Source organism: Diutina rugosa (genome assembly GCF_008704595.1).
Source record: "Diutina rugosa strain CBS 613 chromosome Unknown scaffold28_size161324, whole genome shotgun sequence".
Lineage (NCBI taxonomy): Eukaryota > Fungi > Ascomycota > Pichiomycetes > Serinales > Debaryomycetaceae > Diutina > Diutina rugosa.
Window position 1 is genome coordinate 97,679 of NW_022995054.1, and position 23,926 is coordinate 121,604.

General features: G+C 50.0%; 12 protein-coding genes across 12 annotated transcripts; 7 read left to right on the forward strand and 5 right to left on the reverse strand. All coding sequences in view use genetic code 12, as the record gives it.

The window, feature by feature from the left end:
* Nucleotides 1–401: 401 nt before the first annotated feature.
* Nucleotides 402–1,175, reverse strand: DIURU_000056 (uncharacterized protein; the record flags this gene model as incomplete). Its single annotated transcript, XM_034158599.1, has 1 exon — nt 402–1,175. The coding sequence occupies one exon, from the start codon at nt 1,173–1,175 to the stop codon at nt 402–404; it is 774 nt and encodes a 257-aa protein (XP_034015171.1).
* Nucleotides 1,176–1,799: 624 nt separating this feature from the next.
* On the reverse strand, nt 1,800–3,458 carry ALO1 (D-arabinono-1,4-lactone oxidase; the record flags this gene model as incomplete). Its single annotated transcript, XM_034158710.1, has 1 exon — nt 1,800–3,458. The coding sequence occupies one exon, from the start codon at nt 3,456–3,458 to the stop codon at nt 1,800–1,802; it is 1,659 nt and encodes a 552-aa protein (XP_034015172.1).
* A 609-nt stretch (nt 3,459–4,067) lies between these two features.
* DIURU_000058 (ubiquitin-specific protease) lies at nt 4,068–4,784 on the forward strand (the record flags this gene model as incomplete). The annotated part of the gene is made up of 1 exon (XM_034158821.1): nt 4,068–4,784. The coding sequence occupies one exon, from the start codon at nt 4,068–4,070 to the stop codon at nt 4,782–4,784; it is 717 nt and encodes a 238-aa protein (XP_034015173.1).
* Nucleotides 4,785–4,880: 96 nt separating this feature from the next.
* DIURU_000059 (uncharacterized protein) lies at nt 4,881–6,173 on the reverse strand (the record flags this gene model as incomplete). Its single annotated transcript, XM_034158854.1, has 1 exon — nt 4,881–6,173. One exon carries the CDS (start codon nt 6,171–6,173, stop codon nt 4,881–4,883), a length of 1,293 nt encoding a protein of 430 aa, XP_034015174.1.
* Nucleotides 6,174–6,814: 641 nt separating this feature from the next.
* On the forward strand, nt 6,815–8,122 carry DIURU_000060 (uncharacterized protein; the record flags this gene model as incomplete). The annotated part of the gene is made up of 1 exon (XM_034158866.1): nt 6,815–8,122. The coding sequence occupies one exon, from the start codon at nt 6,815–6,817 to the stop codon at nt 8,120–8,122; it is 1,308 nt and encodes a 435-aa protein (XP_034015175.1).
* A 488-nt stretch (nt 8,123–8,610) lies between these two features.
* Nucleotides 8,611–9,369, forward strand: DIURU_000061 (uncharacterized protein; the record flags this gene model as incomplete). The annotated part of the gene is made up of 1 exon (XM_034158877.1): nt 8,611–9,369. The coding sequence occupies one exon, from the start codon at nt 8,611–8,613 to the stop codon at nt 9,367–9,369; it is 759 nt and encodes a 252-aa protein (XP_034015176.1).
* A 1,531-nt stretch (nt 9,370–10,900) lies between these two features.
* Nucleotides 10,901–13,267, forward strand: DIURU_000062 (uncharacterized protein; the record flags this gene model as incomplete). Its single annotated transcript, XM_034158888.1, has 1 exon — nt 10,901–13,267. One exon carries the CDS (start codon nt 10,901–10,903, stop codon nt 13,265–13,267), a length of 2,367 nt encoding a protein of 788 aa, XP_034015177.1.
* A 75-nt stretch (nt 13,268–13,342) lies between these two features.
* On the reverse strand, nt 13,343–13,690 carry DIURU_000063 (uncharacterized protein; the record flags this gene model as incomplete). Its single annotated transcript, XM_034158899.1, has 1 exon — nt 13,343–13,690. One exon carries the CDS (start codon nt 13,688–13,690, stop codon nt 13,343–13,345), a length of 348 nt encoding a protein of 115 aa, XP_034015178.1.
* A 532-nt stretch (nt 13,691–14,222) lies between these two features.
* Nucleotides 14,223–19,829, forward strand: DIURU_000064 (uncharacterized protein; the record flags this gene model as incomplete). The annotated part of the gene is made up of 1 exon (XM_034158910.1): nt 14,223–19,829. One exon carries the CDS (start codon nt 14,223–14,225, stop codon nt 19,827–19,829), a length of 5,607 nt encoding a protein of 1,868 aa, XP_034015179.1.
* Nucleotides 19,830–20,871: 1,042 nt separating this feature from the next.
* DIURU_000065 (pheromone-regulated protein) lies at nt 20,872–21,768 on the forward strand (the record flags this gene model as incomplete). Its single annotated transcript, XM_034158921.1, has 1 exon — nt 20,872–21,768. One exon carries the CDS (start codon nt 20,872–20,874, stop codon nt 21,766–21,768), a length of 897 nt encoding a protein of 298 aa, XP_034015180.1.
* A 997-nt stretch (nt 21,769–22,765) lies between these two features.
* Nucleotides 22,766–23,467, forward strand: DIURU_000066 (uncharacterized protein; the record flags this gene model as incomplete). The annotated part of the gene is made up of 1 exon (XM_034158932.1): nt 22,766–23,467. One exon carries the CDS (start codon nt 22,766–22,768, stop codon nt 23,465–23,467), a length of 702 nt encoding a protein of 233 aa, XP_034015181.1.
* A 142-nt stretch (nt 23,468–23,609) lies between these two features.
* Nucleotides 23,610–23,900, reverse strand: DIURU_000067 (uncharacterized protein; the record flags this gene model as incomplete). Its single annotated transcript, XM_034158943.1, has 1 exon — nt 23,610–23,900. The coding sequence occupies one exon, from the start codon at nt 23,898–23,900 to the stop codon at nt 23,610–23,612; it is 291 nt and encodes a 96-aa protein (XP_034015182.1).
* Between the last annotated feature and the right edge of the window lie 26 nt (nt 23,901–23,926).

The following is a 23,926-nucleotide window of genomic DNA, read 5'->3' on the forward strand; positions in this document are numbered from 1 at the left end:
GTGGGTTTGTCGTATAGGCCCGGATTCGCTCACGTGCCCCTATCTGAAAAACGCGATTCGATGAGGGGCTATACGACGCGACCACGTGACGTATACGGCGTAAGGGAATCAATAGAGGCGCCCAACAACCACCACTAACTTGAATTACGGGAGGCTTAATTGCAGTGTTGAAAGTGGGAAAAGTAATAGTTTCCTATCTAATGATACCTACCACCAAACCCCTTGAGCGCGCAACCACTCGACCTGAATTGATTGGTTTGCCAGTGAAATTCAGTGAAAAGGTGTCCAAAGGAAACAATTACAATGTAAGTGGTAATTGCATTCATGTTATAAGTTTCTGGATAATTGATGAGAGGGGAAATCATTGTGGTTAGAGGGCAGTTAACAATGGGTGTCACAGTTTATCCGGTATGAGGGTTATCAGCATACTCGAGTCCACCGTAAACTCTTTTGAGCACGACGTCAAAGCGGGCCTCGAACGCCTTTTTCTCCCGTGACATAGCTGCTTCAATTCTTTCGTAGAACTTTTGCGTAGCTTGTGTCATTTCTCTGCGATAGCGTACACCACACAAATGATAGTCTATCTTGTCGCTCAGAGTGTAATGCAAAGCATTGGCCACACAGCCGAGAAACTGCATCTTGACCTCGGTAAGCTGCTTCTTGACCACCGTTTTGATTGCCAAAAAGTGCATCCCCTCAACTTTGAAGAGGTCGTCGTTTTGATCTCGTGGCACTTCGTGATAATAGTCAAAGCATTTCTTGACGAATTTCTCGGTCCTGCTTTCAAACTGATCACAAAATTCATTGAGAATGGTTTTCATTGTCTTCACAAGGTGACGTCTCATGTCACGGTAGTCTCGTCTAATATCTAGCACGAGACGATCACCAAGAATGGAGCAGCTCTTCCTAAGCTCAAGCACAGGGGGAGGAGGAGAAGGAGGTTCAAAGCTTCTTAAGTACTCTTCACTGATGTTCTCCATGTAAACGGCAAACTCAACGCGGCGTTGCAATTGGTTGGTAAGCTCATGAACATGTTGAGCGTGATCAGCAAGCCAATTACCGAGCTCTATGAAACCTTCCTTGTAAAATCCGACTTTGGTGACTAAGGTAATGCCAGGATAGTCCCGAACAAAGGCACCCACGTTTTCTGCGAGTGATGGGGAGACCGAATCCATTGACGGGAAAACATGGCAAACACGATGATTATATATCTTGGAATGAAGGCAACTCCAAAGATAAAAAGGGTCAGCAACCGTCGACAGAGCACACCATACACAAACTCTGCTAAAAGCATTTTGATAAAACCAACACTGGTGGACAGCTTCGTTCAGCTTCAATTATTCAAAGCACATTTCACCATCCAAACAAATCCTCATATCTATCGTTTCAGACATTGGAGTCTTCGTTGTAGATTATCGTACCATTCCATAGAACTTGCCTCTCCCAAATTGTATACAGTGTCGCACCAACACGGTAGTGAATCGATTAGCTAAGCCTAGCTGACATATGTGAATACAGAAGACTTATACTTTTTTATTTGATGTCCTTCTTCTGTGAGTCAGGATTATAAGTGCAACTTGATTCCCCCAGTATTATTTGTTAGAACATGTGGCCCTTTAATTAGCAGGATATTGTAAAACAAATGAAATGAATGACTTTCAAACCAATAATGGTCAAACCACAATTATATCTCGCCGATGTTTACTATCATCATTCAGATTAATTGAAAGAGGATCAAACCTTACCACCTACGCCACATGATTATCTAGTCATTGTACATTATCATAGCTTTAAATAAATTACTCGACGTCAAGAATGATCCCGTTACGTTCGGCCCACGACTTCCCCAGCAGAAACACGCCATCGGGATCCATCTTTTGCCGCACCTGGTTATACTTGACCAAGTTTTCGCCGAACCAGTCCTTCATCACCGGCTTGAAGCCGTCCATGGCGTAAAACTTCTCACCGCCATAGCCAAGCTGAGTACGGAGCGACGCATCCGTCATGTGGTCGCCGTCCAAGCCAATGAAGTTCTTGGCCCAGTGAGGCTTACCACCAGCATCAGCCATCACCGTTTCGAAGATGCGGTACCATTCCCTGGTCTCGACATTGGTGTGGAAAGGACGGTACATGGTGGCGTTGATGAACAACGTGAGCTGTTCGTTGGTGACCTTGTCACTGTAAGGACGCACGGGAGAATTGTCTAAGTAGGGTCGCAAGTTGTTACCGGGGATAGGACCAGTGGAAAGCCGGTCGCGCTTAGCAAGCCACAGTTGAGGCGGGTTGAGCGAGGGCTTGCCGTTTTCTTCAAAGGGTACATCAGTGTAAGTAACGTTAGAACAACGCACTTCAATGGGAGCGTGGACATAGTAGTCACCGTTATTAGCAGCCACTTTTATAGCCGCCTTAAGCTTCGTCAACACCTCTTTCCCTTCGATCAAAGGAGCCAGCCATTCGTTGACGAATTGCGAGAACAAGCAGTCCATGTTAAGACCATCAACCGAGTGTTGCACGGCCACAGCACCGTAACCAATAGTTTCCACAGTACCGTATTGACGGCTAAACACAAACCGTTCCACGTGAGGAGTGAGCCAAGGAGCCACGTGTACACTGAGCCAAAGCAACAGCTCGTAGAACAAACGACCGGACCAGGTGCCATACCACGAAGGGCGAGGAGCTGAAAGCGGCTCGTCCAGCTTCAGCGCCCGCCAGCACACACACTTGTCGGTGTAAGGGAACCACCAGATACGGATAAACTCCAGATCCAACCAGATCGAGTCCCACATGTCGAGGAGAGTGTCAAACTTGATGATCTCTTGCTTCGACTTGATGGTGTAAGCAGGACACGTCCGTAAAGTAACGTAACAGATGATACCGATCTTACCCAATGACAACAACGCCGCCCGGAAGATGTCGGGGTTCTTCACCGAGCTACACTCGACAAGTTCCCCGGCACTGTTCATGATCTCGATGCTCACCACTTGCTGCGACACAAGCCCGTGGTACTGAGTCAGGCCGTGGGTCCCCGTAGAGATGAGCCCTGCCACCAGCTGATCGGAGATCAGACCCAAGTTCTGGATGGCCAAGTTGAGGTCTTGAAGCAATTTGTTCAATTCATAGACCCGGCACCCGGCTTCCACCTTCAAATCGACAAATTTCACTTCATCACCCTTACCATCAGATTTGGGCCCACGCACCTCAGTCGTCAGCACCAACTTGTTGAACTTATCCAAATTGCACATCCACTCGTTCGTCATCGTCAAGTCACTGGGCGAGTGGCCTGAGCCCACCGTCATGATCGTTTTGCCCTGGCGGCGGGCTTCATTGACCAAAGTCCGGATCTCCTCGAGGGTCCGCGGCTGGAAGTACGCCTGAGGCCGACACCGGTAGGTGCCAGCCCACGTCAGGTGGATCACCTTCGACGTGAGAAACGGTTGCAACGATTCTGCCACGAGCATTCAAAACCGTTTATAGACTTTAACTACTACGGTCGCGCAATTTATCCGAGGGGGCGAGCGAGGGCGACGGACGGTGGTCGCTCGTCCGCTGTAGTGGCGGTTAATTTTGAGGCCACCAATGACGTCATGAAGTTGCTCGTGGGTGGTTGATTATGGGGTTGTGGGGGGTGTCCTGGTGCTTAGCCGTGTGGGATTTGCCTCGGTGGGTCCCAATCTACTCCATTAGGAATTAGCCTTAGATTGTTGTCACCGATGCGGATATAAGACTGTTGTAGTCTACACAGGCGGACATCTTTGAGACATTATATCCGAGAGAAAGTTTGACATTCCTTAACTCAATTCTTTACTGTATAAATCGCATCACCCATTCATATCGGACCATGTTCGTATTTGAAAGTGAGACATCACCAGATTTAAGGAAAATAACGAAATTACCCCCAAGAAGTACAAAACTGAGTCTAGTGCAAATGAGTCTTTTTTTTGACTTGAGTCAATAATACCCCAGAAAGTCAAATTGTAGAGTTCATAAAATGTAATTCGTCAGCTATCGAGTTTCACTACCTTACCCTCATTAAGTACTTCAGTCAAAGTGGCGGTGTCGCACTTACTATGACTGACTCGAAGCTGGTGATCCCCCTCGAGCTGAACCCGGAGATCTTCTCCCAATTGGCGGCGAAGCTTGGTCTTTCGCCCGTGCTCCAATTTCACGACGTCTACTCGCTCACTGACCCGGACTTGTTGGCGTTCTTGCCCCAGCCCGTGTACGCCATCATCCTCCTCTTCCCCCTCACCGGAGGCTACGAAGACTATCGCAAGCAGCAAGATGCTAATCTGCAAGGCTATCCCAACCCTGAAGACGTCCACTGGTATAAGCAAACCATTGGCAACGGCTGTGGCCTCTACGCGTTGCTCCATGCCCTCACAAACTTACCCCGCGATTTCATCACCGCCCACCTGAGCGTATCCCACTTAATCGACGCCACTAGAGGTAAGCTGGTGGCGGAAACGGCCCGTCACGTTGAGGACCTCGAGTCGCAAATCAAATTGGACGAAAACTACGGTGTTCAGGGCCAAACCGAGGCGCCGGCACCAGAATCGCTGGTGGAACTCCACTTTATTACGTTTATTAAGGGGGATGACGGCCACTTATACGAACTTGATGGCCGCCGGGCGGGTCCCGTCGACTTGGGAGAGGCTACCGTCGAAAATAACCACTTATTGTCTGACCCTAAGGTGGCCCAGAAAGTGCAGTTCTACATGGATAACACCGACGATGCTAACAAGAATAACTTTGCCATCATGGCGCTTGCGCCGTCGCTCGACTAGAAGCTGGTATGCGTGTGTATTCAGTGAGATGAAATGCATTTAACGAGGAGGTCGCCCTCCCCTCAATGAGTCCTAGAAGTGTTAGTAGATAGTCCATCACTTTTGCCCTTTGATATCCACCCGGGAGAACTTGGGGCTATTGACAATCTGGTGTAGCTGTTGTCGAGCGGCCACACAGTCAAAATCAGTCTCGGTGATGTATTTAGATAGGCCGGCATCCTCGTAGAATTGTTTAGTTATGGCAAACATGTGTTCGATAACCTCGAGGCTGAGCTTGCGATAGGCAGTGGAAACCATTGCTAATGATCTCATTTGTAGCTTGGGAGCAAGTAAAGACCACACTGTCTTCCCCACAAGTGGTACTTTACACAGATCGGACGCGGTGCGTAACTTGCGGAATTGGGTGAATAACTCGGTGAAGTTCTTGGTCAAAATGTGCTGTTGGCAGTCAAACAACGTCTGGCTAAGATCAAACACCCTACGCTGGTCATCGGTGGCCTCGTACTGGCGAGTGGTGGTGATGACCTCCGTGTAGATCTTAGCCATTTCCGTCTGGTTGTGCGTGATCAACATGTAGATGATGCGGTAGAGGATGAATTCTGGCTCGGAGCCGATAAACTCCTTCTTGCCCGAACGACGCCGTTGTTGATGGTACAACACTTTTAATTGGGTCTGACACTGATTGAACTCCCCCAAATCACCATTGTCTAATGATATACGCGCATTTTCCTCGTAGGCCCTAATGGTAAACATGTTCTTGATGTGTTGCACCGTCAAATCCTGGCGGATGGATTTGAACTGGCCGATCACGTACGAATAGTTATTAGTCTCCCGGTACTTGTCCATCACAAATTTAAGTGATTTCTCAAGTACCGCTTGCGGTCGCACGTTAGCCGGGTCAGGGGCCAGAGTAAGTCGAAGATAGTTCTTTTCAAGGGCTTGGGAATATCCTTTCACCGGGCCGTCGGTGGCGTACACCACCGGCGCCTTCGGCTTAGCGTTTTTAAATCGTTCTTGGCGGGCCCGCTTGCGGTCGGCAGACTCAAAGTCGTCGGTGTCGTCGGAGTCAGAAGTTACTGGCCGCTTAGCGGCTCCTGGCGCCGATTTCGGCACTAACTCAAGTCTGCCGCCGTCAAGCACTGGCACCTTCTGCTTCTTCCAGTTGGTCAGATACACCTGGTTGGTGTTGGCTGCCATTTGGAGTAAGGCCTGCATTTGTTCGTTGACTATCTTTTGGGTTGGGGCGGGGAGCATTTGTGACCGCTGAAGGTTCTTTTCCACGAACACTTGGAGGTCGGCTGGCCACTGGGTCACTGGGGCTGGCGACGGCAGCTTCGGTTTGCTCTTTGTTCCCAATTTTCGGGGCTGGACTTCGTACTTCCCCGACATGATTTTGGGGAATTTTGTGATAGGCTAAAAGGGTTGATAAATAGTACTGTGAGTGAACAATCAAATGCGTCGACACTGGTATAGGTTCGGTGGTAGTAAACAATAGGATACTAAAAAGTGTTTCCGACCAGCGCAACTTATATTAATCAGATGATGACCTTATCAGGGAAGGGATGGGGATAGGCCGGAAAGACGAATGGAATCTCACAAAAAGGGACACGGAAATAGTCACCCAAATAACTGTGCTGATGCAGAATAAAAGGGTATCGTAACTAACTAATTGGGATAGCGTGGGTGAGTGTCGCTCAGGGGGTCGATGCCACGGTTGTCAAGATGATTAGCGCGATAAGCCTGTAATGACCTTAAAAATGAGGTACCACAAACGACTGGGGAGCAGCGATTGCGCACGTGACGAATTAGACCAGACCACCACTACGGAACCCCGATTACATCAAGAACCACAATTTCGTGATTAACTTGAGAATACAGTTTCAAAATACACCCTAAAACCTCAGTGACCTCGATTCTTTATCTATCCACGCCCTTTTACTCTGTCGCTACCACCTACCAAATTTCGGACTCACCCCCCCACCTAATTTTCCGAGATCGCGACTCGAGGCTTTCCGTGTGTGGCTGGGGGCATGAAATCGTCGATCTTCAACGATGCCAAACCGAGAACCAAACCCAAGCGGCCGGCTCCGGTGCATGCCAATGGAAGCATCAAGAGGCTGCTAGCACCTCCGTCGTCGGCGTCCACCACCCCGAAAAAACTGTGGAACTTGGACGAGTTGATCTCGGCGTACCAAGAGCTGGGCGAACTCCCGCCGATTCTCTCGCCCACGCTCCCTAAACGCGATGGAGAAGAGCTGATATCCCTGCTACCGTTGCTTCTGCCTACATTGCCGCCGATTTTCACGGCAGTGCTGCCATCTAAGTCTCCGTCGAAGGCGGCTACCCCTCGGGAAACCAGTCCTGCGCCGACCCATAAGTACCGGGTGAAATGGATCAGTCAGATGGAGGCGGCGAAGCCCCGGTTTTTGGTTCGAATAACTTTTGACCCGGCCTACTATCGCACACGAATAAAGGCCCTGCTGGCGGCCCTGCTGGCAACCCTGCTGGCGGCCCTGCTGGGGGCCCTGATGGCTAAGCTTAAGCTGCCGATGAAACTTCAAGGGCTCGGCATCACTCTGAGCCAATCACCAGCCCCATCAACACAAGCTGATCCTGAAGCCATTGCTAATAAGAACCACTGGCTTGGTCTCGCTCGAACCGCTAAGACGCAGTGCTTAGAGAAAGAGAGTGACGATGTGAGGGCTCTCGTGGCTGGCTTGGACGCGGTGCTCATGTACATTATTAGCCACGACATCGATGAACGGATCAGAGTGGCTACCAACGGGTTGCCGCTGGAGCGCCACTGGAGGGCGTTGGACGCCGACATCAAAGCCGTGATTCAACGCCTTGCCAAAGCCAACCCTCCCCACTCACTGCTTGCTGAGTTCTTTAATCTTTTTACCAAATTACTTCACACTTGTCGAGCCGTTATCCAGTTGAGGATTCATAGCGTGTTGAGGAAAGTGGCGGCCCTGTATAACGCCAAGGGCACTGAGCAGAAAGTGATTAGTGTTCAATCAGAGGCGTTGAAGGCTTATGACAACTTTTCCGATTGCCTTGTGGCAGCTAAGCCAGCACTGATTTACTCATTAGTGCCATCACGTCTTCCTCAAACATTCCGTCGCAAGCAAACCAGCCTAGAAAAACCACCACTGGAGTCACGGGTGGACCCCAAAGATCGCATCCGTCCATCTAAAGCTTCATTTTATCTCCCTATTGGTCCATACCTGACATTGAGCGAGATGGCGGGGTTGTTGTACTCTGCCACGAACGAGTTTATCGAGATATTCAACAATAACTCCGGCAAAAGAATGGAGTATACCTTGAATGCCAATTGATGGTGACATTCAGACCTTTAGCCACTAAAACAAGGCTACGTCATTAATATAATATACCTAGATTTGACTTATAGCGTTTCTGCTAACAGTCGTGCAAGAGGAAAATCTCATTAAATAAACATGATCAAAGCTAAATCATTGTACTAGGACTCATTGGCGAGTGTCAAGATATGGATGCGATCAGCCAACAAACTATTCTGAGGAACCTTACGCCTACGCCAACATCATCTTTAGGACATGGGTTTTGAGGATCGTAAGCCCCAGTAGCTGAATACCTCTAGTGAGCCCAACAACGATGGGTTGGAAAACTCTGCAGAAGTCGACAATTTACACCTGTCATGTCATGCTTGTGCAGTTTGCAGTGTGGAGTGCTTTGTAACTGTCTCAATATGACATGTGCGTTAAGTGCAGGTGTCAAGATCCTGCATGCGGCTAAACCTAATTTATATACAGAGCATATACGGAGCATCTCAAATTGTCAATTTTCAATGCTCCACTCATCAAATGAAACCCAACCGGAAGCCAGTGCCACGGGTGTCCCTACCAACAGTTCTCAACAACCTGGGGTATCTGCAACTGGCCAGTTCTTGCGGCTACTCCCCACAGCTGAAGACCGGTGGCGTGTGGTCGACTTCATCTCAAAAATGAGGGAAACGGACTCTGAATACAAAGAAAAACGACTGGCCATCTCTCGTGAACTAGTTGGTTTGGTCGGTTACCTTATTGTGCAACTCCATGGATTCGATAACCGAGAGTGGGAGACACTTCTTCAAGCGCTTGAAAAAAGTATGGACGATCATAAACAGGCGATAACAGAAATTGAAGCTGAGTACAGAGCTCAGGAGGCTCGTCTTAACAACCCGGATGCAGAGCAGTTCTCCGATTTCCAGAGAAAGGTGGCGGAACTCGAGCTCAAACTTCCGTTGCAGCAGCGACAAATCTTGCACGCCAATTTAAAGCTTTCTCCCGAAAACCATGGGAAAGTGGAACAGTGTGTGGACGATATGATGAGAAATATCCAGTTGTTGGAACACTCCAGAAGAGAAGTGGAGGATCGTTTGCACTACCAGCCATCATCAAATGATGTTCAGGTTGTTGCCGAACTGAACGAAGCGTTGTGGTTGAGAGTGCCAACCGAAAATGGGAGGGAGAACATCCGCTTGAACTTCAAGACCAATGTATTCACCAGTAACGTCATTGATGAAGACCAAGGCCGAGGGATGATTAATATGTGGAATAATGATTGATGAGAGATAATTTTAACGTGGAACGATTATAATGAGAGATACCCTAAATATGGAGCCAATGGAACCAAAATTAACATTAATACCTTAAAATGCGTAGAGATTCTAATGATTTGGTACTGTCAAATCGCCACGGTATACCGTATGGTGTACTTCATCACCTTCAGCTCACTTGGTCACGTGTTTGAAGCTCTCACTTGGCTCGTGCGATATATTAAGTGGGGGGAGCAGCGTCACCCTCCTTGATCACTCAAATCACCTTGACAACGCAAGATGAGCATCTGAAAATCGCATCGTGACCATATTTGGGGGCGGTGCTGGCATTCTAGCCCCAGACAATGGTTATTATCGTAGAGTTGTCTCGTCAACTAACAATCCTGCCTGCCAAGCCGCACAACTACGCCATTGCCCTCAATAATGGCATGCACTTACCCCTTGCCTCGTCAACGACGGCCCAACAAATTACTTTTGCCCCTTGTCTAAAAGTGGCTTGATGTGTTGGAGCTAACAGTCATTCTACTGCCGACTGGAAAGATGAATTCAGTGAAGAGAGGCTGTGGAATAGTTGTCCCAAATTTGCCACCGATCGTATTCGTGCGCCAAGGATCTCGATCTAATCAATCTATTGTCTGCGCCAATTCACCGTCGCGCATTTAGGAAGTGCTAGACGATGCACTAAAATTGGGCGTTGCTGTTGAAGAGACGACGCTGCAAACAAGGAGAAGTACGGAATGCCATCCCCGCCTTCACCCCTTGAGTCTTTGTCGTCAACCACAAATTTTTCCCCCGAGAGTTTTGCCGTACAGCATAAAAATATCGAGCCTCCTCTTCTCACAATTTCAAGCTCGGTCAAGGCTACTTCTCCACTAGAGTATGGTGGCTTGGTTGCCTCTGACATGGCTGTTGCTGACACGATTCCGACAGTGCTTTCATTTTGTTGCGTCCATCTGAAGTCGGTGTGCCCTCTGCTGGAGATCCTCGTGGTCTCTCTAGTAGCAGCTGTGTGACTCCTGTCCTCATGGCGCACTTTGCAATGTTGTACTCGGCAATCAGTTCAGGACAGCCATGGAGGAGATGACTGAGTCACCTTACGCTAATGGAAGAGCAGTCGTGGCTTCAATGAAGGCGTTCTTCAACGAATATAAATGCTAACGATTAGATAAAAAAATCTAAATCTCATCATTAATCTTCAATAGAGAGTAATATTGTAGTTGGAAGACGTTTAAAAGTGGTGCTGTACATAGCAAATTTGTTAAGCTTTAATTACGAGTGTATCATGTAACAAAAAATTTGAATTTTCAGAAAAGTCTATACACCTTTATGCGTTCTAAAACTCGAAAAAGCTTCAAAATTTTAGGCGCAATTAAGGTCCCTTGGCCCAGTTGGTTAAGGCGTGGTGCTAATAACGCCAAGATCAGCGGTTCGATCCCGCTAGGGACCATATTGTTTTTTTTGGCGTTTGCTTTTGACGCGTGGGTATCACGGCTGAGTGATTTGCACTCATCGGAGCTCACCTACATTCAACTTTACATTCATGCCGGCCAAACGAGGCGGAAGACGAGGGGGTAGACGAGGCGGAGGCCGTGGAGGCCACAATGGCCGCGGCGGCAGAGGGGCTCGCGCTGGTCGAGGAGGACGGGACGGCGGCTTTCTGCGAGGTGGTGGCGAATCATCGGGACCGAGATCGAAGCCGAAACAACGAAATTTCAACAAACGAGGAAGGTATGGTATCCCCGATGATGTACCGATGTTGATGGATTTATCAGAACCGAAACCCAACACGTTTGCTTACTTTGGCCGTCGTCAAGTTCAAGAGGACGCCAAATCGAAAGGTCCTCTACGAAACCGCCCGGTGGAATTCATCAGGGCCAAGGAAGTGTATGACCCTAACAGAGAGTTATTTCATAAGCTCACCAGTGTAGAGCTTGTGGACCCTGATTCTGTGGAGATTCATAACCTTAGTATCGAACCTACCCCAGAACAGGGCCCTACGCCTGACGAGGTCAGTGTCGATGAAGACATTCCCGTCGAGTCTGTTGAAGATGAGTCTGAAGAAGTGGACGAAGAGATGGCAGAAGAGGAAGTGGAAATACTATCCAACGAGGAGTCCGATGAAGAGGATGAAGAATTGGTTGAGGAAGAGAGAGAAATCATCAGCATCGACGAGTCAGAGGAAGAGCACGACAAATTGGTGGAGGGGCATATGGAAATAACAGCCAATGATGATGCTGACACAGAGGAAAGCGAAGGCGAGGCGGAAGTTGAAGAGGAAAAAAACGAGAAAGAAGATGAGGAGGAAGATGAGGACGATGATGACAACAAAGACGACGATGCATTTGATTTAGTTTTTGACAACGAACCCGACATGTATATCGCGACACATATGCCCAAGCGATTTGCTGCTCAACAAGAACTTGGCCCCAATATCGAACACAATCTGACATTAACTATCGGTAAGGTCCAGCTAGATACTAGCTATGACGACGATGGTAACCTCTATGTTGATACTCGTCAGTTGAAGCGCTCGCAACGGGCTCGCGGGATGAAGCTCGATAATCTCAACTTCGAGAAGATGGCACCGAAACATTATAAGTTTGAGACCTCATCCGAAGATGATGATGACGATGACGACGATGACGACTATGACGGTGAAGATGTGGTGAGGTTTGCGGAAGAGATCATCGTTCAAGGAGAGGCAAACTTCAGACCGAAGAAAAAGGCACAGTCATCTACTACCTCGGAAACTGATGCCACCCCAGAGTACGGATTTTTACCTGAGGACTTTGATTTTGATGTGGGACGGGTCTCGATTGATAACGTCCGCTTTGGCATCTCTAATCTGTACCATGTTCGCAACTGTGATCTCTGTGGCGATGACACTACATATGCCTGGGTGGAGGAAGAAGAGCTTCACGAATACCTTGTTGCCAATGGTGTCAAGCCTCATCGTCTCGATGCTTTTATGAAGTACGCTTGTGGCGATCTTTTGTCTCAGGAATATGAAGAGCAACCTAACTATAGTGATGTTTATATTCTGGAGACTCTGGAAGAAGATGATGAGGATGACGATGATGAGGAAGAGGACAGCGATGATGAGGAACAGGAGGGGGAGAATATCGATATGCTATTGGCTCTTGCTGGTTCCAAGCTGTTCCGAGACCAGGACTTTGTTCCCATTGAGGGGTCATCTAAAACTCGAGGCACAGGACGGAAAAAGCAGCTCAACTTGGACGAATATGACATCGATACTGAGTTGATGGAAGCGCTCCAAGAACAGTACCGGGCTCGCCGTGAAGGTAAAAAGCGTCGCAAGGAGCAGCAGCTCGCTGATGCAATCTTGAACCACGATATGCTCATCAAGTACGCCTACTCGATGCACATTAAAGAGATCAAAAGCGAATTCGAAGACTTGCTTCGCGACGACGAGCGCGAAACCATGCTGTTCCCACCCTTAGACCCTCATGGCAACAAAACGATTGTCAAATTGGCGGGACTCTATAACATGAAGTCACTGAGGTGTGGCAAAACGCACCAATACATCAAGGTTTCCAAGGGCAAAAACACCTATACTAGCTACCCCAGCTACGATTTGATTAATCGTGTGCTTCGCCAACGGCCTCGGTTCCCTCGACGTGACGTTAAGGAGCCTCGTGGTCCTGGTAAGGGCGAGGGCAAAGGCGGTAAAGGTCCGCGTGGGGAGGCGGGTCCTGGGCCCCACGTCCGCGAAGGTGATATCGTTGGTGAGCAAGCTCCCGAGATTGGTCAGGAGAACATTGGTCGCCGGCTTTTGGAGAAGTTGGGGTGGAAGTATGGTGAGGGTCTAGGGATGAACAACAAGGGGATCAACCAACCGGTAGTGGCCCGAGTGAAAAAGTCTAAGCTTGGTTTGAAGACGCAATAATATATCTATATGTATCTTTAAATTATTTATAAAAAGCATTAGCATAATGACACACGACACCAACGACCATAGTTATTACCATTTGAATTCTTTGGGGCGAGCGTCATGGATGGCTCGTTGCTCACGTTCAAGGTCTCTGATCACAGCGGGAGGAGGATTAGGTAAACCAGGTAAAGTAGGCGGCGGAGGAAGCATCGCCAGCGATGCTGGGACCGAGGAGCCAGGGGCGCCTCGATTGAGCCAGGCGCCGGTGATTTCGTAGGGCATGTCATTGGGGTTCCAGAGCCCCTGCTCACGAGCTTTCTGCTCATAGTGCTGACAGTAGAGCTTGAGATGGGTACGCCCCGTCAAGTGGTTTTTGCGGACACTGGGTTTGTCATGGGTGAGGTAGGTTCGACAGTAGTCACAGTAGTACTTAGCCATCGCCGCCTAATCTGAGGGTGCGGCGCGATTCACGATATATAAGACACTGAGAGTAGAACAATTTGATCGACACCATATGAAATGAATTATGACGTGTCTTACAGCTAGTGTGACTTCGATAACTAAATACCAATTCCCGAAATTCTCAACCGTCTTAAAGCATTACTTCGTATTTGCCGGAAGAGGTGAGTAGTGGATGCAAATTAACTTAACGTATGAAGAAGTACTCACCCAGCTTAAGCAATAAGTTTCTAGTAGAAGTAGAGAATGGAAGAGTGATGATTTAAGTTACACCTGGTTTGATGCTTTATGAACTGACGCTGACATCATGTGATGACCATGTTTTGATCTCAGCTGGTCAATCCAAGCAACAATCAATTTTTACCACGGGTCACAGATTGCACATAATGCTTCTTATCACCCTTAATTTCACTCTAGAGGCAATCTTTTGTCGTGCTTCTCATTGTTTACTTCGTAGACTCAGTGGTGTGTTGTGGGTGTATTTTCGCACGCACCTCATCACCACTGAACCATGGTTTGGGAACTGGTGGTGTTTGGCGACTGCTATGCCTACATCAAGCACCGAGGCTACGTGCTGGCCGCAGACGTGGCTGCGACCAAGGACGACCTCAAGCAATTGCTCACCACTCCCCCCAGGCTGGAGCAGAGCCGGGCCAAGGTGAACAAAGTCAACCAACAAGTGGACATCCACGGCATCAAAGTGACGCTAAATCAGCCGTTTATCGACGTCATCTCGAAAATGCTGGGAGAATTGGATATGGACGAGGTGGAAACGGCGGCGTTGCTCATCGTGGCCCAGGATCAGGCCCAGGCTCGCGGTGTCAGCTTACTGGAGGCAGGGTTCATGGTGTTCTATGAGCGGTACCAATATATCCTCGAGATTGTCACCTACCTTATCTCCCGGAAACAACTTGACCTTCTCGATGTTCAGGCCTCCCAGGTATGGACTAACGTCTTTGCCAGTTTCACCAAGATATACGCGTTGATCTCGCTGCTTAACGCCGCCATCGACAAGCAAAAAGTCACCCTGGACATTAACGACTTGGAGTTCATTCTGAGTGTGCGCTACTTGCGCCAGCGGTTGTGGCAGTGCCACGAGAAGCTCGCGACGCTTCTGTTTGTGTTGATCGACACTTACCCTGAGCTTGCCACTGAAGCTAACACAAAACAGTTGATTGAATTCATCAAGAAGAATATAACTAATGACGATAGTGCCTTGATCCATTTCGTGCCGGTGGTACTCGCGATGGTTACTCGTTGTTTTGACCACGACGCTAACGTCGAAGCTATCCACAAGTACGTGGCTGATACCTTACAAGCTGACCATAAACGCACCGCCGATGCTGATAATAATCTTGACTTGGCCAAGTCTCAGCTTGCCGGTCTAGAGTTAGTGGCCTACACTGTGTTTTTAACCAAATTCATCGGGTGGTGTAAAGTGCAGGGGCTGCGGACACAGAAATACAATTTCAGAAACGATATTCTTCAGTACATTGAATGGCTCATCAGTTATGGAGTCATGGAGGCGTTACTAAGCTTTGGTGCCGAAACTGCCGTCACCACCGAGATTGGAGCTACCCCATATACCGCTTACGACTTCCGCGCTCTTTTACAAAGACAATACCCTCGTCTCCGGCCGGCGAAGTTTGAATACCCTGCAAGCGCCGAGCTCTTGTCGGTGGCTAAGCAACACCCGGCGGAATTACCTAATATCCACTTACTTGTCACAATTGACTACTTGAAAGTGTCACCCGAGTTTTCCGACGATCTTGTGGTGGGGTTTTTCCACGACTTCTTTGTCCTGTTTGTCGGAAATGCTGCGATCGTTCTTACCAGTTTACGCGATAACGAAGAAGACTTCTTATTAGCAAGCAAACAAGAAGCCGAGGACGAGACGGTAGCGCAGATTGCCGCTGCTCACGCTGCTAACGATGAAGCTGCCGCCGCTTTAATCACGAAAGTCACCACCTACGACTTGGACACCATTGCCACTAAGCTGGAACTTGAACGGTTTTACTTAGCGTTTACTTACGTCTACAACGGCAGACCTAAGCTTGCTCAACGTCTCTGGGAAGATGATGTTCACACCGACTTGGCCGGGTTTGTCCTGTGGGGGCTCAACAATAACACGCTGCTGTTGATCAGCGCTACCTTTTGCATGCTTATCGGGCTGTTTGCTCTGGCAGGGGCCCAGGCCGCCGTCAGACTTTGGGATATTTTGGCCGCCAACGCTGGCAACAAGTCAAAAAAAGGTGACTACTCGCATATTCTGATTGATCTGATCGTTGAACTGCTTGAGTACTACGCTACTGCGCTTTATGACTCGTTTGAACACGATGTCCATGAACAGTTGCGGTTGAAGCAAAAGAGACAAGAAGCGATGTTTCTGCGTCCGTCTGGGGGTGATGGCGATAACATTACTCCCGTGGTCATCGAGTACGCTGAAGATGCCGTCGTGTTTATTTCTGGGTTTGTGCTGCTTATCCTGCTGATTGTTGAACATTTGGCGAGTGATGACCACCCGAGGATGAAAGATATCCGCCAAGCGGCCTTTGACCGGTTCCTGCCGGTAGTGATCGAGTTCTTACACTTGGACAATGTGACCCTGACCCTCGCGGCTCTGGCGTCGTCTTCTCGTCAAGGTGCAGGGCTGCTGCTGCTGCTGCTGCGATCACTGGTGCTTCCTCATCTCGTGGTGCTGCCCGAAAATAAAGTGGTCATTGGCAACTTGATGGTGGGCTTGTTGCGCACTTTCGCCCAAGGAGCCAGTGATTTAGAGCTTGTTCACAAGGCTTGGGATATCATGGACCGGTGGATCTACCATTCATTGGCTCCGCGGTTAAAAGCCGCTGAACCTGAGAATAATGGCATCAAGAAACCGGGGCTCCCCACTCGCAATATCATGCTGATCCCTCAAGGGTTTGCTGCCACTATCGGTCTGTTTAGCCAAGCAGTGACGTTTGTGGAAGCAATCACGGTGTTATTGGCACAAAAGCTGACCTACACCCACCGCCTTCAGTTACGCTACCCTGCCGATCTTGGTGCTGGCTATCGGCCGCACAACTATGTTGGTATCTGGCCTTATTTCGAGTTTATCATCACTGAGCTCCTTGTGAAGCTGGCCGACATGGACCCCGAAGACGCCCTCATCTTGCGCCGTCGCATCGTTAAGTTGCTTGACTTGGCGTTGTCGCTGGTCGACTGGCCGTTCCTTACGGAAATCGTCCCGCAAACCGCCACCAAGCAGTTCAAACTTGACGACATTGTCTACTTGCTTGACTGGCCGACGTTCGTCAAGTCTCACCACGGGGTGGCGGCGATTGCCACTATGTTCAATGGCGATGCATTTAGCGCATTAGCTCAAGTGGTTACTGGCGGTAAAGTGGAAAGAGCAGTAGCAGTGTTGCGTCAATTGTTACACTTACAATCACTGTTCCTCCACCATTTGGCACCCGTGTTGACGCTGACCCCGAAGCACGCTACCCTCAACATCTATTTCCCTCCTGGAGTGGGCACGACGTCGACGCTGTTTGATGAGATGCTCTTATTCAATTTACCCACGGTGGTGACGATTGCATTGGATGTGGGCTCTGCTGACCCCACCGTGGCGGAAGCGGCAATCGACACATTGGCTCATATTGCTCAATCATCGCAATTCCTCCAGCAAGGGCTGCTCGCGGTGTCGTACCCTCCCTTGCTTCACAGCAACCGTTTACTCACTACGTTTGTTAGTGTTGATGAGAGTGACCGCATTATTGCTCAGTTTATCGCTCAATTTTGTGACGTCACGGGAACTGTGGGTGGTGCTGACGACGACAAATTAAGATTTAAAATCCTCAAGTTTTTGCTTGAGAACTTACGCCGGGTTAAGGGCCCGACGGTGGCCCACTTCCTTCTTGGTTACTCATTTGGCGGTGGCCATCCCCAGGCCCCTGTGGCTAGTGCGGGAGCTCCCAACACGTTACTCAAATGTCTTGTTGAGTACCTCCGCTTCAACGTGTTATTGCTTGCTGAGGTGGACTTAGCTCGCCATAATGCCCGCGTGGTGGACCACCTGCCCGCTCAGTACGCGCTGATGTGCCTTGAAATTATCGTCCATCTCGCTCAATCGCCTCAATTTGGCCGGCAAACGCTTGCTTACATTCGCGCTATTGACTCTGAGCTTCTCAAAGTGTTGGTGGCTGATCAGTTACGCGTGGATTCCACTACTCTGTGGAGTGGCATCGTGTTTGATGGTAATATGGACATTGACCACATCAACCGTTTTGTTGACAATGACCCCACGGCAGCAGCATTTGACCAGTTCATTGCCTTCCGCACTTGGGTCGTCAAGTTCTTTGCCCTTGAGTATGCTGCAGCGCCTCTCGCTGTGATCAGAGAGTGCTATTTGGAATTGGCGCTTAACTACCACACCCAGTTCCTCAACGGCCTGCCGAAAGTGTTGGGATTCTTGGACATCTTGAACTTTGGTTTCGTTAATTTCGATGCGTTTGCTATTGAAAACTTAGCGTCAAGCTACCACTTGGGTTCGATACTGACTCAGATCGGCTACGATGAGATGGGTACAATTGACATGCAAGTGGTGCGCGATTTCATCGAAGTGGAAAACCTCGCCAAGGTTCCTGCTACCACCACTTTGCCAGCCACGGGCAACACCACTTATAAATCATTGTTGCCTCCAGCTCTGAGCTCATCGACGACGAGCTCTCATTCATTTATCGATCGTTACTCACGTCCGTTCAGTTCTACCTCAATGGTGGACAAGTTTGTTGATGCTAGTCTGTCAATGGCGCTCCGTCTGTCAACGGCATTGGTCCCGTCAGCACCGCCAGCTAACGATACCGTGGCTCCTCTTCCTCCTACTGAACAACAGTTGCTGTTGGTACCGCTTCTTCGTCGCGCCTACATTATGAGAACTACTCGTACCGCCCAATTGGAGTGCTTGCGGGGTTGGTGCCGTCTTATCGATGCCCTCATCGAAGGTAACACCACCGATGCTGCCACTGGCCACGCTCGTGCTGATGCTGGTGAACTCATATTGGAGGTATTCCAGGCGATCTTACCGAAGATCAACGACTACTTGGATTCGGATGTGGTCTTCTCTGAAGAGCTCATCTCGCTTGCCGTACTTCTCTTTGACAAGTATGACCAGTACGTGGTGTCGCTGACTGAAGGTGAATCGCAACTGTTGGCGGTTAGCCGGTTGATGCCATTGTTCAAGAGTGGCGTGGTGGGGTTGTTGAACCTGAATTCTACTCCAACCTTACGCCTGGACTTGTACGTGTTGCTGACCAAGTTCTTACACAGAGTGTTTGGTGTCGCCGAGTTGGCTAAAGAGACCCGCAAAGTGGTGGCTGCTGTCGACAAACGGATGGTGGCCATCGTCGCTAATGATGCCATTTACCTGGAAGGTCCCCTGAGAATCACGCTGATTCTCTTGCTTGAGGCTCTCGTCCACCTCTCTCCTGAAGAGATCGTATCGGCGTTGGAACACAATAATCTGCTCAATCTTTTGGTGATGCTGATTAAGCGCACTGACGATATGATTGAAATGTGTCGCCAAGGTAAAGGTGGGGTGCTGATTCAGACGCTTGTGGTGGAGCTTGTGGCATTTAAAGCCACCATCTACTTGCTTGTGAGAGTGGCTCAGCATAAGCACGGTGCGCTTTGTCTTATCCAACTGGAGTTGTACCTGGTGCTCATGCAACTGCACTGGCTCAAGATTGACCCTGATCTTGGGGTGGGACTTGTCATTGAAAAACAACCTGACCACGAGGATGTGCGACTTCAACTTGTTCTTGATACGCCGGTGGGTCTCAGTGACCTTGTTGGCAGAGGCAAAAACCCTAAGGCAGCTGTGGTCCCGCAGCTGTTGCTGTTCCTCGAGTTCTTGGTGCCGTTGTTCCAATTGATTGCCACCGTTAACGTGCTGAGTGGACCAAACTACAAGCCCAGCTTCAACCTGACACGCGACTTGTTGAAACAATGTCGCCCGTTGGTGGTTGGGGTAATGAAACGCCAGCTTATTTTGGAAGAAGACGGTAAGCTGGTGCCAGAATTGGATGAGTTGGCGAAGATCTTTACGTTATTGGACTCGCTCACTCACCCTCAAAAGTAATGCAACAAGTGTATAATAGTATAAGAGAATAAGAGTTAGTGTAGACCATGAATAATGGCAGCTGCTATTGAGCGATCTTGTGGGATCTAATGATACGTAGTAGCCAATCATTGACCGATGATCAATGTAGGCTAGTTTAGTTGTTCAACGTTGATTCACTCCATTGTTATGCAAGACATTAATGGATCAATGTTGCGACTGATGGATGGGCTGAGAGCAACCGTTCACGGCTATAACCCTACGTGGCTACTCCCACGTCACTCCCACGTGATATACCATGATGTTACTAGGCATCAACGTTATAGCAACCTAATAACGAACGCGATCGGAGAGAATATGACGCGCATGATGGTATTACCGAGTAGGTTAAATTACCCACAGCCTTTTCGTGGGCTCGTGTATCCAAAGGAGTGAATAAGTGGTTCGACCTTCCCAGCGATAGCTCATGGGGAATGACGAACGCTTCCGACTAAAAGGGTTTTTCGCGGACGGCGCTAGTCAGTGTGGCAGGTGGTGGTGTATCGTCACGGTGTTTACCGTTTCGGGAGCGCGTGCTAAACCCGAACAAATCGCACCGAGACAAGTGAGGGATGGAAGGCAAGAAGTGCGACGAGTCACAGAGAATGTGTCATGCGCGAGGGTATATGGGCTAACAGAGGTGATAAGAACCGACTAAACGCTCATGACTTGACATTGTGTAGCTTAGTAGCCGTAATTAGCCCATATCCATCGCCTCTACTTTATCCCTAGGTGGCCCCGTGCTTCAAAGTGAATTGACGCGTTTCGCGCCTTGCAGGCCGCCTACGTGGTCGCGCAGATATTTTTCACACAATACGACGAGATGTCGGGGTCGAATATATGTAAGGAAAAATCACCGCCGTAAGTGAGCTATTGTTTGCGGCTTTCCTCAGTCTTTCGAGCTTCCCTTCCGTTCGCTACCTTCCACTCGTTTACGTCCCGCCTTCCACGCCAACCCCAAGGTGCTGTGCCATATATCCCCGTCCTGAATCCCCCCTCCTTTTCTCTTTTCTAACCAGTGACGATGATGACCAGCACGGTGTTCCTCATGGCGGCGGTGGCGATGGCCGCGCCCGTCGACACCAATGCCATCCCCAACACCAGCGACAATCCCTTTGTGCGCCACTGGCACCTGCCCCTGGGCACGGTGTTCATTATCGTCGGCGCCATCTTAGGTGCCATGATCGTGGCGTTTGTCGCCTACCACCTCGCGACCTGTCTCTACTACAACCGCAAAGCACGCCACGAACACGAGACGTTTGCCGGCCACTTCACCGACCTGGACCAGCTGTCCATCGATCTCTCGCTGGACGGCGACTACGCCGCGTCGCTGGCCGGCCGGCTGTACCGTGATCTGATGCTTAAGCGGGGGCTGATGTATGTCAGTCCTACTCTCTCTCTCAAACTCAAGGGCCTGGAGTCAGTGCTCGATTTGACCGGGCTGACCATTATCGAATCAGCCACCAACACGGGGCTGAACGTCGACCAGCTGACGATGGGTGGCTATACCCCCACTCTCAATCGACTGGTGCCTGACTTCTCTGCGAGTCAATTTGGCTCGCAAAGCGATACTGGTCGCCCGGCGCTGTTGTTCAGCGTCAACCACATGGCCTACCAGGGCGAAGTGCTGGCGCTCTACGGCAACAACAGCAACTACTTCAACAACATGCTTAAACCTGGGCGCCGAGAGTCCACGGGTGCCTCACAACGACTCAGTGTCGACTGGCTGGCGATGCCCGAACCTCCTAAGCCCAGCGACCAGCTGACGCTGCTGCTGCAGCCGGCCGCGGTGAGCCGACGCCACAGTCAAGTGTTGGAAGACCTTTTGGCTGGCACGAGCTCGCGACCGCCGTCGATGGTGTTAGAAGACCTTTTGACTCGCATGGCTGAAGACGACACTGCCGACAGTGCTCCTCGATAAGTTTTACCGTCTGATAATTTTTTGCATTCTCCGTGGACACCACTGGAGCTTACGCCCCTCATAATTTACGATCTCTGCATTTGAAAAGTCCGCATGTAGTAGCTATCTCATCCCTTGGGGCCCCACTAGCATTGAATTGCCTCGCAGGCACTATTTACCTTCGTTTGCAGCCAGACGCGTCATCACTAGGCGCGTGTCACCATTTTCTTTTTTTGGCGCTGCGCGCGCAGTCAATTTCACCTCCGCGTGTGGCCGCCAATGTCCAGTGCCCTGAGCGAGGCGACAGGTGCCTGATTTGACTAAGCGGGCAGTAGCCTAACCCAACGTGGGGCCCGTTTAAGGTATCGGGCAGCAGACAGTGATCGTGATCAATAAATATTAGGTTCGCGTCAGGATCTCGCAGTGATCAAGGCTTACTGATTATATAGAGTAGGGAAGGCATAATTGTCACGTTAACAATGGTGCTCGTCTCCTATCAGAGGGGCTTGGCAAGACCCAACTTGGTCAGTAATTACTGGCCTTGACTTGGGCTTTTAATTACTGGCCTTGACTTGGGCTTTTAATTACTGGCGTTGGCTTGGCTGTCTCGAAATTACCATGACTTGGCTCTGGCCTGGCTCGCACAGCTTTTTTTTTCTGCTCGCTACCTCACACCTAACGATTTTTGGCGGTAATTCGAGGAATAGAGATAAAAAAGAGTGAGTGGGTGCGAACTACGGGACCATGCACGGAACGCTGTCTTCGAACCAAACGCCACCGTACCCCACACTTACCGCCTCGGTCCCCCGGATTCCACCACCACCATCAACAACGCTACTACTAACTTGAACATTTTGTGAGAAGGTGTTTGACGCTACCAACTCCGACTCGGTGACATACCCCCCGACGTTGCTCGAGCCACGTGATCGAGCCCAATCGCAACGGCGATCTCGCTATAGGGCGAGCCACGACGAATTCGCGGAAATACTATTCCCTCACCGCTTTAACAATTCCCAATATGTTTGCCGCCAGAGCCACTTTGATCAGACTGTTCCGAACCAGTGCCCGCACCCTTGCCAAGGGCGACAAGTCGACGATTGACCTGTTCCGCCTCCCGTCGCAGACGTCGATCAACGACTGGGAGTTCCGCTACGACTTCATGCCCAAGGTCGCCACCCCGAAGACCCCCGCCGTTACCGAAGAAGCGGTGAAGTCGCAAATTGCTGAAGACAAAGTGAAACAAGTCGAGCGCGAGTTGTTTGCCCAGGAATCCAACCAGTCGGCGGTGTCGGAAGGGTCCCACGCCAAGGTGTTGCACGGGGGTGAACACGTCGAACACACCCCCATTGACGATGTTGCTACTACTGAAGCCTCCACTCCCGTCGACGTGTCGCGTCCTCAAGCGACTGACCTGGCGTCGGTGAAACCCGTCAACCAGGAGAAGTACGTCCACGCTCTGACCAACCCCGACTTGAACAAGCCGGAAGTGGTCAACTTGGGCGCCGACAACGAGGTCGACCACAAGACGCAACCGATCAGCCAGGCGGAAGTTGTCGACGATATCGAACACGACAACTTGAAGCACGCGGGCCAGGAACAACCGAAGAACCAGGGCGGTAGCAAAGTGCCGATCGGGGTGATTGCCGGCGTCGCCATCGGCACCGCTGGCTACTACTTCATGGCCCAACCCAAGGACAAACCGCTGCAACCTAAGCAGTAAGTGATATAGATACGGCAAATAACGAATACACAAATTAGGAAACTGTAACAATATGGGAGGATGGATGATGGATGAGATACTTCTGCTACAGTCGTTTTGTTTCAGATACATTATATGCTATTTACATGCTGGGTCACGAGGTTTAGGCGGCGTAGTGTCTGGCAGCGTCTTGGCACGCCTTCAACTGTTGCAAGTAGTAGTCGCACACTTGCATGTTGCCGTCGTTGTCTTCGAGACACTTGGTGAACATTCTCGCGTCGGCGTCGCAAGCTCTGGCTTGCATGTTTTGCTGTTGCTGCGCCACGGGGGCCACCTGTTGTTCAACGGGTTGGGCGGGGGCCAGCGAGCCACCACCGAACATACCGGTGATACCGGCACCCAAGGTGTGACCGATGGTCGAACCGACGGCGACACCAGCGGCGGTCAGCGCCATCTGGCCGAACAAACCGGGACCTTGCG